Source organism: Polyodon spathula, chromosome 5 (assembly GCF_017654505.1).
Source record: "Polyodon spathula isolate WHYD16114869_AA chromosome 5, ASM1765450v1, whole genome shotgun sequence".
In the NCBI taxonomy this organism is placed as follows: domain Eukaryota; kingdom Metazoa; phylum Chordata; class Actinopteri; order Acipenseriformes; family Polyodontidae; genus Polyodon; species Polyodon spathula.
The window spans coordinates 16,808,577-16,827,556 of record NC_054538.1 but is presented as its reverse complement, the minus strand read 5'-3'; the positions used below and the strand labels follow the sequence as shown (position 1 = coordinate 16,827,556).

The window sequence follows — 18,980 nt, the reverse complement described above, 5'->3', positions numbered from 1 at the left end:
GCCTTGATTTAGTCTTTTCAAATAACGAAGATAGAATAACTAAAACAGAGGTCAGAGAACCACTGGCAAACTCAGACCACAACATGGTCTCATTTGAAGTGTTTTTTAAATCCCCAAAAGTAATGACTAAAGCTAAGGTTTACAATTTTAGAAAAGCAAACTATGAAGGTATGAAACGGAGACTAACAGAAGTAGATTGGAGTAAAATAGAGAAAACACCCACAGAAGAAGGATGGTTGTTCTTCAAAAATGTAGTACTAGAGGCGCAAAACAATTATATCCCTAAAGTAGACAAATCTAAATGTAAAACTAAATTGCCAAAATGGTTTAATAGATCAATTAAAAAAAAATATTCAGCGAAAAAAGGCACTTTACAGAGCATTAAAAAAGGACCAAAAAGAAAGTACGCAGAAAGAGTACACAGAACTGCAAACGCAAGTCAAAAAGGAAGTTAGAAAGGCCAAGAGAGAAATAGAAATAAACATTGCTAAGGGAGCTAAAACCAATTCCAAAATGTTTTTCCAATATTACAACAGCAAGAGAACATTCAAAGAGGAGATTAAATGTTTAAGAGATACAAATGGCAAAATCGTAGAGGAAGAAAAAAAAAATAGCAAATATGTTAAATGATTACTTTTCACAAGTTTTTACAAAGGAAGATACTGACAACATGCCCCACATGTCATCCAGTTCCTATCCAGTTTTAAATAACTTTAGCATAACTGAGGCAGAAGTGTTAAAGGGACTAGGAGCTCTTAAAATAAACAAATCCCCTGGGCCGGATGAGATCCTCCCAATAGTACTCAAAGAAATGAAAGAAGTTATTTACAAACCGCTAACCAAGATCATGCAGCAGTCTCTTGACACAGGGGTGGTACCGACAGACTGGAAAATTGCAAACGTAATACCGATCCACAAAAAGGGAAACAAAACTGAACCAGGTAACTACAGACCAGTAAGCCTGACTTCTATTATATGCAAACTTATGGAAACTATAATAAGATCCAAAATGGAAAATTACCTATATGGTAACAGGGTACTGGGAGACAGTCAACATGGTTTTAGGAAAGGGAGATCGTGTCTAACTAACTTGCTTGATTTTTTTGAGGATGCAACATCGATAATGGATAATTGCAAAGCATATGACATGGTTTATTTAGATTTCAAGAAAGCTTTTGACAAAGTCCCGCACAAAAGATTAATTCTCAAACTGAACGCAGTTGGGATTCAAGGAAACACATGTACATGGATTAGGGAGTGGTTAACATGTAGAAAACAGAAAGTACTGATTAGAGGAAAAACCTCAGAATGGAGTGTGGTAACCAGTGGTGTACCACAGGGATCAGTATTAGGTCCTCTGCTATTCCTAATCTACATTAATGATTTAGATTCTGGTATAGTAAGCAAACTTGTTAAATTTGCAGACGACACAAAAGTAGGAGGAGTGGCAAACACTGTTGCAGCAGCAAAGGTCATTCAAAATGATCTAGACAAGATTCAGAACTGGGCAGACACATGGCAAATGACATTTAATAGAGAAAAGTGTAAGGTACTGCACGCAGGAAATAAAAATGTACATTATAAATATCATATGGGAGATATTGAAATTGGAGAAGGAATCTATGAAAAAGACCTAGGAGTTTTTGTTGACTCAGAAATGTCTTCATCTAGACAATGTGGGGAAGCTATAAAAAAGGCTAACAAGATGCTTGGATACATTGTGAAAAGTGTTGAATTTAAATCAAGGGAAGTAATGTTAAAACTGTACAATGCACTAGTAAGACCTCATCTTGAATATTGTGTTCAGTTCTGGTCACCTCGCTATAAAAAAGATATTGCTGCTCTAGAAAGAGTGCAAAGAAGAGCGACCAGAATTATTCTGGGCTTAAAAGGCATGTCATATGCAGACAGGCTAAAAGAATTGAATCTGTTCAGTCTTGAACAAAGAAGACTACGTGGCGACCTAATTCAAGCATTCAAAATTCTAAAAGGTATTGACAGTGTCGACCCAAGGGACTTTTTCAGCCTGAAAAAAGAAACAAGGACCAGGGGTCACAAATGGAGTTTAGACAAAGGGGCATTCAGAACAGAAAATAGGAGACACTTTTTTACACAGAGAATTGTGAGGGTCTGGAATCAACTCCCCAGTAATGTTGTTGAAGCTGACACCCTGGGATCCTTCAAGAAGCTGCTTGATGAGATTTTGGGATCAATAAGCTACTAACAACCAAACGAGCAAGATGGGCCGAATGGCCTCCTCTCGTTTGTAAACTTTCTTATGTTCTTATGTTCTTATGATTTGAAAAATTATCCTACTAAATTAGCTTCAGTACCATTTTCACTGTCCCTTATCAATCTATAATTACAATGTTTCACTTTTGAAACATCTACAGCAGCCCTCAACAGATTTTCTGATCCCGCTGCTATTGTCTTTGCTCGGAAAGTTGGGATGAGATCTCATTCATAGACAGAAGTATACTCTGTATCCTAAAGATCCTAACTGCCCAAACAATGCGGTAAAGGGGAGGTCCTTGCTCCCTCTGCTGGGGGAGAAGCACAGTGCAGGATGGCTGGGTGCTGCTGATAGCACTAGCTCTTGGTGAAGGAACCTCACATGTTTGACAAATCCAAGATTTTCTTAGCAGGTGCTACTGTGTGATATAATCTGAACACAAATCTTCTGGTACAGTGCATGGTATCTGTCCAAAAGCATTTCACATGTAAGCAAACTGACAAGCTAGAAGTAAAGCTTCTATGAAAAGGTAAAACTCATAATTCTAACATTCTTCTGATGTTATTACATTGTGGCAGGTGATTTAAAAATGTGAAACAGTTCAGAACTGATTTTCTGAAACTTACTAAAGGTTGTTTGAAAGTTAGTGTATATTTCAACAATGGGCTACAGTGACTGTCTTTGTTTTGCCATGCCAATGAGTTTATCACCTTGCTATTGCAGCAGGTTATAGAGGCTTAGGCAGATAATAGATTTTTATTAGGCAGAATTCTGACCCCTGCAGATTTGACGTTATAATCATATAAACAGCTGCCTGTGCAAAAAAGGGGTATAACATACAGTGACACTTGTCTAGGCCCTTCAGGTGTCAGTTTGTTCCCATCCTCCACCAGTCACATTTGTCCCATGAATCAGATGTTCCTAGACAAGGTGTGTTATATTGTCATAGAGAACGCTGACCGCTGTAGGTGAGACACAATAACTTGTGCACAGCCAGCCCAACCAGTTACACTGTATTCTTTATAATTAGATGTGATTCAATCTCTGCAATTTATATATATAAAAAAGAGAAAGCTGCTAACTGTTGCTAAAACAGTTGTCAGTGCATGGTGTCCCAGTAATAATATAATACACAAGGGTCTTGATGGCTTCACAAGGTTTTTAGAGAAATGCTTCCTTGTGTTTCTATGCACGGGTGCAATTTTAAACAATTATAATCATGAAGTATTTGTCAAATTAAGTATTTGTCAAAATTCAATTACCTGTTATTCTGTTTACAGATGCCACCCCCTGCATAGAACATTCTGCACAATTCAAGTAAAAAAACAAACAAAAAACAGCAATACAGTTTATATTTAATGAATAGTTCCTGAATACAATATCTGTTTTTCCAATTTGCTATAAGCTACTAGTCATGTGTTAGATGTCTGTTATTATAAAGGACATAATTTTGCATTTTGAACAGCCCAAACAGTTAGAGACTAACGCATTAACTTATAACCTTGAACAATTTGGTGTCTTATTTTACATTTTTTATTGGACCAAGTGGCTTAAAAAAATCACCTGGTGGGGTCGTTTCAATGTGACTATAAACAATATCAGTTCAAACTACTGGGTCTATTTATAACATTGTTTCATAGATCTTATGTGCTGAGAATAATCAGGGCCCGAGAGAGAAGTTTCAACATTAAAATATATTTTAATCTTGACTATGCAAGTTGTTTAGAGAAAAGAAATGTTGCAGTACAAACAAAACATGGCCGACATCAAAGCAGTCCTTAGCATCTCCAGCTAGACCTTGTGAAAGCAAACCTGAAATGCTGGAACAACAAACAGACACCAGCCAAATCACAAAAGAACACCTTAAAAAGCTTGGGGAGACTAAATTGGGTGTTGGGGCAAAATGGAATACCATGAAACGATCCCTACATAATGCAACTGCACCTATCACAATCCCAAACCCCAAATCTGCAAATCAGCAGAAAACACAGAATATTAATAAGTAAAATCTGCTTGCAATTAATCTATTGATTCTGACAATTATTAAATTTCCTGTATATATTGTAATTTTTTGACCTGTTCAACATTTTGGACATGCCTTCATTTAATTGCATTTATTTAGCATTTTAGGATTCTTTACTTTTTCAGCCACAAAAAAATCTTCCATCACTGCTTGAACTACTCCCTAGCAGTGGCAGCAATTGCACTCCTCCTGCAGTATGGGCTGCTCTTGCAGCCCTGGGAATGAGGGGGTAGAGAACTGAGCCTTAAAGAAGGGTTGCAGGTTTGAATTCGCCTTTAAGATATATAAAAATCATAAACATCAAGCATATTAGGCACCCTCATTTCCTGAACACCCGTCATTCGATAAACAACACGTCCAATGATCAGATAGAATGGGATTTTTATATATGACTGCAATCCTCCTCCCCAACCTCCGCGTGTTTTTCGGCTTTGCCTAAAGCAGAGGGCAGCTATCCTGTTCCCTGCCCATGGCTTCCCTATAGTCAGCCTGGGGTACCTTGAAGGGCGAGGCCAAAGAACAAAGATGTAATGAAAATATGAATAACGTAGTATTTGTTGTCTAAGCTTTAATAAATATTGTTCTGAGTTTTGTGGAGAAGTACTTCGTCGTCTCTCCTTTGGAAAAAGCTGAGAACCACTGTTTTAGGGGAACAATTGCAGGGTAGAATTTAAATTGCAGAGCTAATCTCAATGCAGCTGCTGGTTGTTTGTGAAATGTTTCTGGGTGCAAAAAACTTTTCCACGTGATTTTTAAAAACACTAACTTAAGCAACACATTTTTAAATGAAGCTCTTAAATACACTGTGCTATTGTTTGGGTTGCCAGTATACAATTAGAAAAAGAACTTGATGTGCTGACAAATCACATTAGTGAGATCTGGCGTCTTAATGACTTGCATTGTGAGAAGATATCCCTCAGATTATCACGATCTGCAAAGGAGACAATCAACCTGCAGTCTCATGATCCATCCCACTTTCCTCACAAGCTTTCCTCACAAGAGCCAAAACAAGGCATGCAATTAAAAGTTGGAATACACAAACATTATGAGTAACATAATGAGTAATTGTTATCAGAATGTAATTTAAATTACATTGGTCTTCCAGGACACAACATCATTTTCACAGTCAGCTGTATAATGTATACATGTATATTTTCAGAGTAAGACATACTAATATTTTTGTTTCAATTTTTTTTTTTTACACATGTATGTGTATAGAGGGACCACCTGTTATAAAGACAATTTCCATAACTGCCTTGAGTAGTCTTTATATGAATGCTTGCATGTATTACAATAATGTTTCTACACTGTCAGACAGAAAGAGACAATAGAGTCCTTTATCTTTTTGGAAATAGTCCTTCCATGTAATGGGAAGTAGATACCCAAGTATACACACATTTTAAAGGAATTAATGGTATTTCAATAAATTAATACATACATATAAGGCTGTAATTAATAAGAAGAACCAACACTCTTAACTAAATAATAATTCTACAAATTAAGATAATCATAATCAAAATACATATATTATCAATACATTTTAAAAAGTGGAGTGGGAGTTTTAACACCTGTATCCTCTTCCACTTGTCTGCTTAACAGTGAAATGTTAAAAATCAAGGTTTTTCAAAGCTCTTTCTCTGACCCGTTTTTTTGGGCTGCATCAATCTTCCGAGTTAAAACTAACAACACCTGTATGTTTTGAAAGCTCCTTTGCTTACCTTGCTGGACAGAAAATCATTCTAGGCTGATCCCTGTGTCCCTTGTCCCCTGCAATGTCCTTCCCTGCTTGTGGCAGCTGTAGAAAAATCCAGGCCAAGCTGAGATTTCTTTTTTCTCACCCCTCAGCCATTGATTCGCGCAGCAGGGAGACTGTGACAGCACATCAAAGCTTCGTTATCCATGCAGGTAAACATAGACAGCACCCGTTACACCTGATATCTCTTTTTCTTTCTTTTTGTTCTTGTTTTCTACTGACTCTATTGGGATTCAGGTTCAAAACATCCCACAGACTTACCAGTATTGTTCTGCCCATGTAGAAGACAGTAAAACTAATAATTGCATTAGGCTAATTTTCCCTTGAATAGATGTGTGTAGAGGTTTGAATGGGATTGATTTGAAAGAGGATTACCTTCACTGAGCCATCTGCAGCTGCAGGAATTAACTGTTAGATCACTGAATGCAAAGAAAAGAGGAGTTTTACAGTTTAATTTACAGCAACACTTTGGGAAGATATAGCTCAGGTGCTAACTGAGTAGTCATTGCATTTGCAAACCACATAAGAGGTGTTCAAAACACTACACTCGATCACAGCTTTTGAGGGCACTGTAACCTACAGTACAAACACAAAATAACAACCATACTGTTGTACAGTTGCATTTTTTTTTCTCTGCTAAACCTAAGACGTTAAATTTATTTGTTTTGATTTGGTGTTTTTGTTGTTTGAGGGAGGCTGGTATAGTGGTGTAGTGAATTGGCCTATCACCTTTGGAGGCCTGGGTATAGGTGTGTTAGGTAACTACTGACATGACTTGCACCATAGAAGTGAATGTCTGTAACTGGGCACTGTTTCATCTTTTTACTCCAGTGTACAATTTGAATAATGTGTAGTAAAAGAAAAGAAGAAAAAACCCATAAGAACTCCATCTAAGTTGTTTCTTACTAATTTTGTTATATTAGTGGTGTGAGGGTGCAAACTGCAACCTGAAGAAACCAGCTTTGCTTTATAAAGAAGGTGCCGAGCTTGGATTTGATGCCATGTCCTGTACTAAATCCCAGTTAACACACTCAGACATCGCCCCGAGTACAGTGGAGTCATTGGATGCCTGTGCCAGTTTTCATTAAATAGCAATGCCAACCCACTGCATGAGGTGTACATTCAATATATTACACCCTTTTAGTTTAAATACATTAATAATTATTTGTGTTTTATTTTTCTTAAGAGCCTGATGGTATTTATAGTAAAACATTGTAAAACAAAATAGTTAAATACTATGTGTACTTTAATAACTTTGACCCTGTTCAATGCATTTGCACGAAAATTTGCATGTGTGGTCCCTTTGGTTAGACATCTTGATGTGGGTCATTTTGTTCTGAGACCCAGATACTGAAAAAAAATTAAAAGTCTGTTTTTTGCAATTTTTTTTGTCAGTCTCCAGCTCCAAAACGGTTTGGAATTTTTATTTGACAATTTTAGGGTACAAGAATCGTGGCCTTTTTCTGGTTTGGTGAATATTGATCTGTTCCTGAGTTATAGGGATTTGAAATTTTGGTTCTGAGCACGCTCAGTACAGCTCTTACAGTTAAACGTTTGATCTTGAAAAAGGAATTGGCGTTACGACAAAATGTGTGTTAGATATAAACTTGTAAGAGAGTCTAAACAAGCTTACAAGTACAGTCACGTTTACTTTTTGTGCTCTATAATAGAATATATATGTTTTCTAATATATTCTCTTTGTTAATGCATCAATGGGTTTTGGAAGGAGAAAGGTATGGGCAGGGTCATTCAGTTAGGAGTTTCACTGTCAATTTTACAGATAGTCTCCACATGTTTGATTATTGCAAACACAGCAGCGAAGCCTAGATTAGAAAATATTTGAAATAGTAAGGAGTGGGATTTGTGAATGCATTGCAATGCATTGTCATTAACTTTCTTATAGGAGTGGCACTGTTCAAATTGATGCCAAAATCGAGTGAGTCTCACTTCAAATGATATCAACAGTTGACAAAAAACAAAAACAAAACAGGAAGCTCAGTACAGGTTTCTTATTTCATACCATGCTGAATTTATGCCTACAATTTACAATGTCCCCTTTTCCACCTGTAGTGATGATGCCCTATATGAAACGTGAAGCTTGCAGGTTACCTTGACTGATATTCTTGTGCTTTTGTAGTTGATGTAAAGGTGATTTGTAAAACAGAGAGGAAGTTATTGCAAATCTATGCACAAGAACACAGCACATGTTATACTGGAAAATGATTTGGCTCTGCAAATTAATCTGATAGGACAAGGTCAGTTTCATATTAATTGGACAATAACAACACAGGAATAAATGAATAAAAACACAGTCGTAAAGGGTAAGGGTTAGTTTTAAGTAACAATATTGATATACTATCACTGCTGTTATAAAATAAAGTTACAATATGTTCAAGGGTAACAAGGGGGATTCAAAGTGTGCACCTGGGGGAGAGGGAAAATAACATTAGAGAAGGAAATTACAAAAACATATTGCAATTAGGAAATACAATACACACACCCTTCTTAACAAAGCTCCAAGAGATGAATTACACCACTCCTGGGAGTATGTAGTAAGAAACAAACACAGGGCAATCTTCTCTGTTTCTTTGGCAAAATTTCCATGACAATAATAATTTAAATCATGGGCCCTATTTAAAAAACTGTAACGCATGAGTTATTTATAATGTTTTATTGAAGTTTGTTTTTATGAAATTCACAATTACATTTAGTATCCATGAAACTGTTCTAGATTGTTGTTGAAGAAGCAAATATAGAATTTCACTATCAAACTGTTTATGACCCCATATTGAACCAGAAGTAAACTGATTGGAATAATTAAAATTCTAAATTAAGATTTTTAAAAGAATGTTATACAAACTTTTAATGTTTTCATTTGATGTTTAAAGTTTAAAATTGAGATATAATATATATTGGCCTGTATTCACAAAGTTATTTAGGAATATAATTTTAATGAATAAAATTAAGTTTTAATATGTTCTTGGCTTTTTTTTAAATAAGCCAGCTAAAGTCTAAAACAGTTATATTAAACTCTGTTTTATTTATAAAAATAGACTTTTTTTTTTCCTGTAGATAAAGCTCTGTGAATAGAGACTAATATAGTTAACTTTGTGTGCATGATTTTACCTACATAGCTTTCTTTTAATGAAAAAAGTAGAATACTTAAGCAATGAGGTATGCAGTGTGTGTGGTGAAGTGAGATAATAATGTATAGGCCTACATCATGAACAGCACACCCTCCAAACTGTATCCACAAGTCACTAAAACTAAGTATTATTTATTGGATTGGCACATGTTACAAACAGGTACACATTTTATATATTTATTTTTTATATTATTTGATGGGTTTTTTTTAAAACATTTTTATTTAATTGTTTTTAACAATATTTAAATTAATACTGTAAATAAGTAACTGTGACCAAAACTGTGCTTTTTTCACTGAATATTCATCCTATCTCCTCATAACAGATGACCACTATGAACCTGCTGTATTCTGAAATATTGGAGCTTGGCCATGGGCTTTATTTGTTGTCCCATACTGCAGCTCTGTCTGCATCTGTGGGTATCTTATGCCATGTGGCAAAAATCCCTACTCAGAATCTGGTCCATTCTTTGGCTCCTATTTTTTGCTAGTCTTTGCTTATTGGGCTGCTGTTATTTTGGAAACATATTCTATGTATTTAATATGGCAGTGCTTTATGTGTATAAACATAGTTTGGTACAACAGGAAAACTGCATCAGGCAGATATGTGCTGTTGAATAATCTGTGTCCCACAATGATTAGTTAGAGAATTAAGATGACATCTTATAACAATGAGACTCCCTACTCACGACATATTAAGATAAACAAAGTCTCTTCCAACAGTGGTAAGGGTAACACATTTAAGATTAAAGGAATACAAGCCATTCGCTAACTTTGACCACTTTACATACCCTCTCATTGATCTAGCTAGCCTTTATGAGTCATACTAGATTCTGACAGCCAGGTTTCTTAATATTTTGAGTGTGTTTTGTTACCAGGTATTGGAAAAAGTGGGGCGAGATGCAGTGAGGTCTCAGGTTGAGGTCGGAGGAAATTCTCCTCAAGGAAGTACAATTGTCCCTGGAGATCCTGGAACTGGAATTGCAACAGAAGACTTTACCAAGTCCAAACACACCCCCTTACCCTAATAAACCCCCTTACCTCAACCAAAACAAAGACAACCGCCAACTCCTCTTCCAGAACCTCCTCTGCACCCAAACAATTGATTTTGTATTTGTATGAATCCTCTCTTTAACTTATGGCTATAACACAAATGATTTGCTCCTAGTGGCTTAATTTCCTAAACTATTCTGCAGCAGTTGATAGCTACATATTTTTAAATCGCTAGAGTTCCTGTCACATTATATTATTCTTAACTTTTTAGCATGAAGGCATGTGAGGGAAGTCTGTGAAAAAGTCAAGTATGATTAACACCTGTTTCATTTGCTGGGATTTTCCTTCTCTTGGATATCTCTGCCCTGGCTACATTTGGTCAGATGTCAGTTTTAAGTATAGAATACATTGAAAATGATCACATTTCACAGCCCCTGCAACCCGTTGCACAAATTAACAGGTTTCATGATGTTTCAATAAAGAACATGAGTCGACACAAAACGAAATAAAATAAATTAATATATTACTCAAAATAGTGAGTGATTTATTATTGTATTTTGTTAGCCCCTGAAAAATAAATGTTGAAAAGGTACAAGCCTATTCATAAGTACTAAACAAGCAGCATAAAATGGAATTCAGACAGATTTGTACATAATAAAATATGATTTTTTAATCAGTTTTATACAAGTGTACATGGAGTATTGTGTTTAATTTCATTTTGTGTTTATTTACTAGATTAACTATAGTATTCCATGAGCATTTCTCATATGAATTACAAGGGAATCTAGACACACACACATGCTAACTTTTACAATTATTCAATACCATCAAGACTTTTTTGTGTAAACAAAAAAAAAATCCCTGTCTTTATAGACAGAAAATAAAGTAAGAATGTAAATGAGACCCCCAGTCAGAGAGAACAGGTCTGTGAGATGTTCATTAGTGAAGCTATTTTTCCTCTCATAATGAACAGCAAGTTCCTTTCCTCAGCCCTGGCTTTGTAAATGGTGAGTAGGCCCCAAACATCCTGATGAAGTAGTTGGTCTTATCAGGCAGGAAACACTGCACTCTGGGCACATCCTCTACAAGAAACACGACTCAACTATTTCCCAAAAATGCAGGAAAACCAACCAGACACCAGGATTTGTCAGAGCACCAGAATTTCTTTTATATTTTGTAAAAAAAACTATTATATATATATATATATATATATATATATATATATATATATATATTATATATATATATATATATGTGTGTGTGTGTGTGTGTGAGGTTATGTGTGTGGCACGTAAACCAGTCAACATACAGGATTTCTCATATTACACAAGGCTGTAGTAGCTTGATTGGCATAATGGTTTTGATTTGCTAAAACAAACAAAGAAAAAACAGGTTGAACCCGAGTGTTGGGCTGTATTACAATGTGACTCAGAGTCTTGGGCTGTATTACAATGCGACCCGAGTGTTGGGCTGTATTACAATGTGACTCAGAGTGTTGGACTGCATTACAATGTGACTCAAGAGTCTTGGGCTGTATTACAATGTGACTCAGAGTCTTGGGCTGTATTACAATGTGACTCTGAGTGTTGGGCTGTATTACAATTTTGTAGGATCTGAGGTTATCCACATGGAGAGAGTTAATAAAATCGACCCGAAAATAACTGGGGCCAAATCAGTGTTTCTAATTCAGGTGCAAGACAATATGACTATGAGCTTTGAAATCCTCGGTTTGAATGCCAGCTCAGCCATTAACTCACTGTGAGCTGGTGGACACCTAAAACCTCTTTGTAATTCCTTTCAGCTATATTGTGTTGGTAGCAACAGGAACCATTAGGAATAAAAAAAGAGTTGTTGCCTTTTGTTTGGGCTATACTGCTAGGTAAATGATTGGTATACATAATTCATGGGATTGTGAAAAAAGCCTTTGTCTTGATACACATGCATAGTTTATTTATTTAATTGCATGTATTTATTAAACTATGAAGGCATTGCAGTTGCAAAATACTGGGCTGATGTTAGCCTCAGATATTAATATTCCTTTAAATCTGTGTGTGTCAGAGGGCAACATTTATAGCTTGTTATTCGACTTGTCTGTTTTTCAGCCCTTCAAATACCTACAGCTATGGCCAGAAGTTTTGCATCTCCCTATAGAATTAAGTTTTGTGCTTGATGAAGTCAAATGAAACATGCTAAATAATGTTACGTTAACATACTGAATTATATACCGCTTTGTAGTTTTCCATTTACTTAACAAAAAACTGACAACATTTTTTATCGAACATGAAATCCTGGGTTTGAAATTTGGGTTTGTAAATAAGCTTTAAAAAAATGAAAAATGACAGTTGGGTGTGAATAAAAGTTTATATTTTATTTAAAGGTAATCAATTTCTCAAGCCTAAATTAACAACCTTTTTTTTTTTTTTTAACGAGTAAATATTTAGAAGCCCAGTAACAACAGGCTATCAGAACGACAGTAAGTGTTTTCTTCATATTACACCAAAATGAATGCAGCATGGACATATTCTTACATGTAGTAGGAAGATTTACATAAGACATGTCATTCAAAAAAAAAGAGAGGAAGTCAGTTACGTAATACAGACATAAGCCCAAACTCCAAGGAAAGCAACAACAGCAATAGCAAAAAAAGTAAATTCAAGACAACCAAAATGCAATTGTTATGTAAACACATTAAATAGGGTTAACAGCATCTATACAGGAAACAATGACAGTCAACACCAGCCAGTTCCATAAACTTGTTTAGTACAGTGGAGAGTTTATCAACAACATGAATATAAAATAAATTATACATTTTATTGTTTTTTGTCCGTGCAACCCTGAGATGTCAATTCACTACTGTAGGTCTCTCATAGCTCTCATTCTCTGCCTGTGGTAGAAATACTGAACCGTTCAGATGGATCAAAATGTTTATGTCTTAGTAGTCCTTTTATGGTTTAGGAAATGCCGTAGTTGTTGTAGTAAGCTGCTGTAGCATCAGCCAGCACGGAGATGAGACTGGTTTCTGAAGAACTGTTGGTACAAGCTGCTGGAGTGACCTGGATGTGCCCAGTGATGGTCACCCCATTGTGATCTGGGTGGCCTGTGGAGTTTAAATACTGGTCAAACTCATTCCTGTCCATCTCTCCTAAGAGTTCTGCTTGGCTGATCTGATTTAAGGTCTCCAGATTTTGTTGCTCTGGAGGTGGGGACAGTTGACCCCGGTGGGTTAGGATGTGGTGCTGCATGGAGTTATAAGGTGGGGTGTAGTAAAAGAGCGGGGGTGGGCAGCTGGAAGCAGAGACAATCATAGTAGACCCTGCTTGAGACATGGGCATTTGACCCAGGTGGCCATCACACTGGTTGTTGCTTTGGGTGTATTCGGGATGGTAGGTATGTCTGTTCCCATGGGGACGAGCTTCTTCAGGGCAGGAAGAGGAGTAGAAGGACAGATCATGGTCTATATGGTCCAACGGTGACATCTCAGGTGGGGTGGGCAGCCCATACGGGTAAGTACCAGAGCTGGCATTAGAGCTTGGAGGCTCCCTAAAACTTCTGATGATGGGGAGACCTGGACTGGAGGAGTAGCCACTTTCCTCCTTCTTGTCCAGGCCTGGTCTACGGTTGTCCGGGATGGAGTTCTGATCCGGAGAAAGGTTGTTAAGTAGGAAACTGGGATCGGCTCGCTTGCAGATACCCTTAAGCTGCTTCTTCCTCCGTGGCCTGTACTTGTAGTTGGGGTAGTCCTGCATGTGCTGCACCCTCAGCCTTTCAGCTTCCTCCACATATGGTCTCTTTTGGGAAGGGTTCAGGGCTTTCCAAGACTTGCCTAAAACAAAACAAAAGATGATCAGCAATGTCAATCTCTGGCAGTAAATAAAAATTAAAGTCTCTTTCACCGATCTGATTTACCCTTATACAAAATTTTAAAAGAATATTGTTTAGGTGTTATTTATGTTTGTTAAGCACTTAAGTTTAAATGTTCCTCCCAAAAATGTAAATATATATATTAAGAAATAAATTAACCTTTTTTTTTTGCATACAAATGTATACACATAAAACCAGATCAGGCAGGCATGGCTTCAGATAAGATACTTGCATTTGATTACAAGTTTGACAAAATATGTAAGCTAACTAGTCTTGTAAATATGCTTGGATCAGCAAAAAACAAATTAAGAATAGACACAACTGTTCAATAAGCTACACAATTCTTCACCACCTGAATTTACTGTAACAGGTGGACTAGTGACAATTAAAAGTTAAAACTAAACTGTTAATCTTACATTCTTTGCATTAACTTTTTACATTGGGAAAAAAACATGCGCAGTAAAGACCCATTCAAATTGTGCAAGGTCAGCATAATTGTGTTGTGTAGCTCACATACAGTTTCTCAAGGTTTGTGTGTCTTTGCCAACACATTGGTTATCACATAATAACTGGTGTTTTCAGATGTGTGTTTAAATAAAATGTAATTACATTCAACTTCATTGCATTGTAGACAATCAGTTATTGTAGAAGGGGAGTGCACTGCTGAATTAAAAACAAAAGGGGCTACTCAAACCGCCATTTGTATTGAGGGCAGTTGGCAGGATAATGCTGATTTAGTTTCAATTAGCCCTTAAATGGTACAAGCTGTCTGCCTGCTGGATCACGATTAACAGGGCCGACTGGCAAAACTCCCAATTACAACTGAAAGTATTAGCTCCTTAAAAACCACCTGCCATTCATGTACTGTAAGTATCAATTTCCTTTTGTCAATGAATAAGCCCAGCCTTATTACCTAACAAAACTCCTACAACAGAAAGAAGCTTCCCTTAGCAACAACAGCTGATGGAATGTCCCCATGCTCAGGGCCTGTGTAGTTTAACACGACCATCACAGATGTAATAGACTTGTTGGGAGATCAAATAGTGAACATTAAGATTACTTGTGTATTATTATTATTATTATTATTATTATTATTATTATTATTATTATTATTATTATTATTATTTTGAATTATCTGTCTACAAACATGTCAAGTATTTAATAAACAGTTCTTATTTTTATACATTTTAAAATGTATAAAAAAACAGCTCTACAAGTGTAGGGGAGACCGGGGATAGTTGTAACAGGAGAGGGTTGTAACACCTTGAATTTCTCCAATCAGAAGCAAGCTAGAGTGCCATCACTCACTTGGCACATGCTCAGTTCAAGTCTCTGTCTGCCTGTGGAAGAGGAGCTGTCTGTGCTATTGCCCTGAGATTTTATCTACAAAAATCGATGTTTGACCTAGTAGAGTACATTGTTCCCCCAATGTTCTTTTTTGATATAAACCTGTTTTATCCATTTTATGGATCCAGGCTTTTAGCATCTTATAATTGACACAATTGATTGCTCTTAGTTTTGTTGTTTCTTGCTGGAACATGAGATTTAGTAATGGCTCCCTGGGTTGGTGCCAATTGTAACACGTGTTACAACTGACCCCATACAGCATTAATTGAACTACATTTGGGCACATTAATCTTGTACTGAAGGAAACTAAATGTGCATATATCACAATTGTTACTCAGAATGACATATTCTTGGTTGATAAGGCCTATAATTTTAGGGATGGTAAAACGTTTTAAAAGTAGGGCAACAAAAAAAAAAATGGCCTTATGTGAACATTTTTATTTTTCAATACAGATATTCCGTTTTTGAGTTAATAAAAACAAACATATTTGCTTCATGTGAAAATTGATCGTACTTAATAAAACATTCAGTTCTTGAGCTAAATTAAATGTGTTGTTTATTTAATTATTCTTCACAGAATGTTACACCCGACCCCACCCCCGTTACAACTGACCCCGGGGTCAATTGTAACATCGGACACCTTGTAGGGATTGGTAGAGTCAAAGACGTAAACTGTTTGTTTCAAAGGCTGGTCAAACTAGCTCAAATCACCTGTGCATATAAGGGAGAAAAAGGTAACAAATGTTACAATCTCCCGGTCTTTCCTATATAAATATACATTTTTATCATTATCACATGGATCAATAAATATATTTAGTTGAAAACATATATTTTAAAATGGTATCCTTCAATTTGTTTAATTAAGCTTTACAAAACATATAGGCCTACATTCACACATGTGAAATAGGATTTATGCGTACAAGGTTTTAAGGAATCATACATGACTTTCAAAACAAGCAATACAAATGTATTGTTTTGCCATTTTTTTGCTACTTTTATTGTTATTGAATGGCTACACATTTTGCGATCTGTGTGTAATTTGAGTAAACAGCACGCATTTCCATATGCTCTTTTGAGAAAAAATCCTATACCAAAACGAGAAATATGTAGCTAACAAAAAATAATCCACTTATTATCAATAATAACACTTATTATCAATAATAATAATAATAATAATAATAATAATAATAATAATAATAATAATAATAATAATAATATGATCAGACGACTAGACATGCCTGTGCTGGGCTAGTAGCTTGCGGGCGCAGCAGTAAGCTATGTATTGCGCAAAGCCACAATAAAAACAATCAAATCATAATATTTTTTTTGCTGGTCCTGCAAAACTGATCAGCAGGTGCTGTGAAACAAATTAGTTGAGCTTCCTTTAACATTTTAACATGGTCAAAAGCCCTATAAGTTTAAAAACGTAACCTTAAGAACATATCCTCTGTTTTACACGCTTCATGTCAACATAGCATGTTCCTTATTTTGATATACCCACCTTCTATTAAAATGAACATAACTAACCACCAAGTTAGACTTTTACGCAGCATGAGGTAAGACAGGCTAACATCAAATTAATAGTTTTGCAAGTAGTGCAGAGATTTACACGTTAAGTTTCCATGTTCTGATGGATGGAATTGTAGCCGTATCACTATCAGTCCATAGATGATAAACAAAGAGGAGAGGTGACACCGTTTACTGGGCTAACTAAGCAAAATATAATCACAAGCTTTCAAGACCTCAAAGGTCTCTTCTTCAGATGAAAGTAGAAAAAAAAAAAGTACATTTGTACTGATACTTGTCACCCCCTTCTTTGGTAATCGTTCAAATAGGCTACTGTAACACATCTAAATAATTAATTTAAGCTGATTTCTCTAATTATTTACATCATTGATTTTAACTGTCAAGTCTACTTAGGATGATGTGATAAAGTTCTCTGTCCTTTTCTATTGCCCCCCTCTACTCATAACTCCAGTTAAGGATGGTGAAATAGTTCTCAAATCTAATTTCTTTGTAATTTCTATTCAAAAATCAAATTCTAGTATTATATAAGCTACCAAATTACAAAAATTCAAACATGTTTTTTTGTTTTTGTAAGTTTATTGGTAATTTAGTTCTTATACTGTATGGGTAAGTTTAAGTACACGCGTATAAATGATTAAATAACTCATACAAATGGGCTTTCCTTGTATTTTAAAATATACCTTATTTAAGTCTCTTTCGTAAAATTGCATGTCCGACAAAGATCGCGGAACTATTATAGATGATAAACTTACCCAACATTTTGCTGAGTTCAGCATTATGGAGGTCTGGATTCTGGATTGCCAGTCTTTTCCTCTCATCTTTAGCCCAAACCATAAACGCGTTCATGGGTCTCCTGATGCGGGGTTCCGAACCCTTATCCGCCGTGGATCTTTGAGAGGTGAGTCCATCTGAAGGGTCCTCTTCTCCGGGCGAGCGCTCAAAGCTCTCCGGCCACAAGGAGCATGCACTGATTAGAGCAGACATTTACGTTTTGATTTGTACTTTATGCTTTCCGGGACTTAGGAATTTGCTTTGGTTTATTTGCTCTGTTTTAAGTTGACCACTATCATTTTTTTTAAACTTATTTTTTCATCAATTACTTTTTAAAGATGAAAAACGTGTTCTTAATAGAATATTGCACTTTAAAAAGTGAATTTTAAATAGTGTGTTGTCTTCTTTCCTGCCTCTTACGTTCTCAAGCAATCCCGAATTCGTCTCTCTTATGCTTACTGCTTTGCAGGTGATATTAAGATGATTCATCAGCAGGCTCGATGATTGTGTGCAGTTGTGCGCTCCTTAAAGCCCGGCTCTGAGTTTGAGAAGCCTCTCCTCTATTTATGGTACGGGTTTTTCCAGTACCCATGGGACTTACAGCTCCTCCTACAGTCTGTAACTCAACCTGAGCCACAAAACAAAAATACATAAGCCACCTGAACAAACCTGTTATTAGTCAATACGTTAATTTGTTTTTATCTCTATACACGATGCGTTTCCTTACTTGTAAAAGTTAACCTTCTATTTGTATGTATGTTGTTTTATATATATATATATATGTTATATATATATATATATATATATATAATATATATATATATATTATATATATATATATATATATATATATATAACAAACATGTAATTTTAACACTGGTATAATCGTTCATTTATAACAATGTCAAGACACTGCGTTGCTGGCTAAAACATATCGCACTATTCAACTGTCACTTACTTTTTCCTGTCAGTTATATAGGAACAATTAATTAAATATATAATGTATTTTAGATTTAGTTCGAATAGTGTTTTTATTTGGTCAAATAAGTTATAAATAGCTACTGTGCTGTAAATTATTTACAATACTTATATGTTTTGGATATGGATGGAGGCTGGGGCTCGTTGTCACATGGGTGGTTGTCACACAGCTCATATCCACCACTCTAGAGGGAGCTGACACAAAAATGTAACATCAAAATGTGCGTCGTCTTCACCTGAGATCAACCATTTTGTTAATTCATCTGAAAGTCACAAAACATTGAGGTGAGCACAATTTTCATATTTTTTACCACGAAAAAAAAAAAAATGGTGCCCTAATACTTTTGTGATA

At 35.8% G+C, this 18,980-nt stretch overlaps 1 protein-coding gene across 1 annotated transcript; it reads right to left on the bottom strand.

Annotated features, from left to right (window-relative positions):
- Positions 1-12,491: 12,491 nt before the first annotated feature.
- LOC121315632 (transcription factor Sox-7-like) lies at positions 12,492-18,175 on the bottom strand. Its single transcript, XM_041249895.1, has 2 exons — positions 17,632-18,175; positions 12,492-13,967 (listed from the first exon to the last, which is right to left on the bottom strand). The coding sequence occupies exons 1-2, from the start codon at positions 17,861-17,863 to the stop codon at positions 13,096-13,098; spliced, it is 1,104 nt and encodes a 367-aa protein (XP_041105829.1). The 5' UTR covers positions 17,864-18,175; the 3' UTR covers positions 12,492-13,095.
- Between the last annotated feature and the right edge of the window lie 805 nt (positions 18,176-18,980).

Coding starts and splice junctions, on each gene's coding strand:
- LOC121315632 (XM_041249895.1), bottom strand. CDS start 17,863: ATGTCTGCTCTAATCAGTGCATGCTCCTTGTGGCCGGAGAGCTTTGAG. Junction 13,968..17,631: donor TGAACTCAGCAAAATGTTGG/GTAAGTTTATCA, acceptor GTTTTGTTTTAG/GCAAGTCTTGGAAAGCCCTG.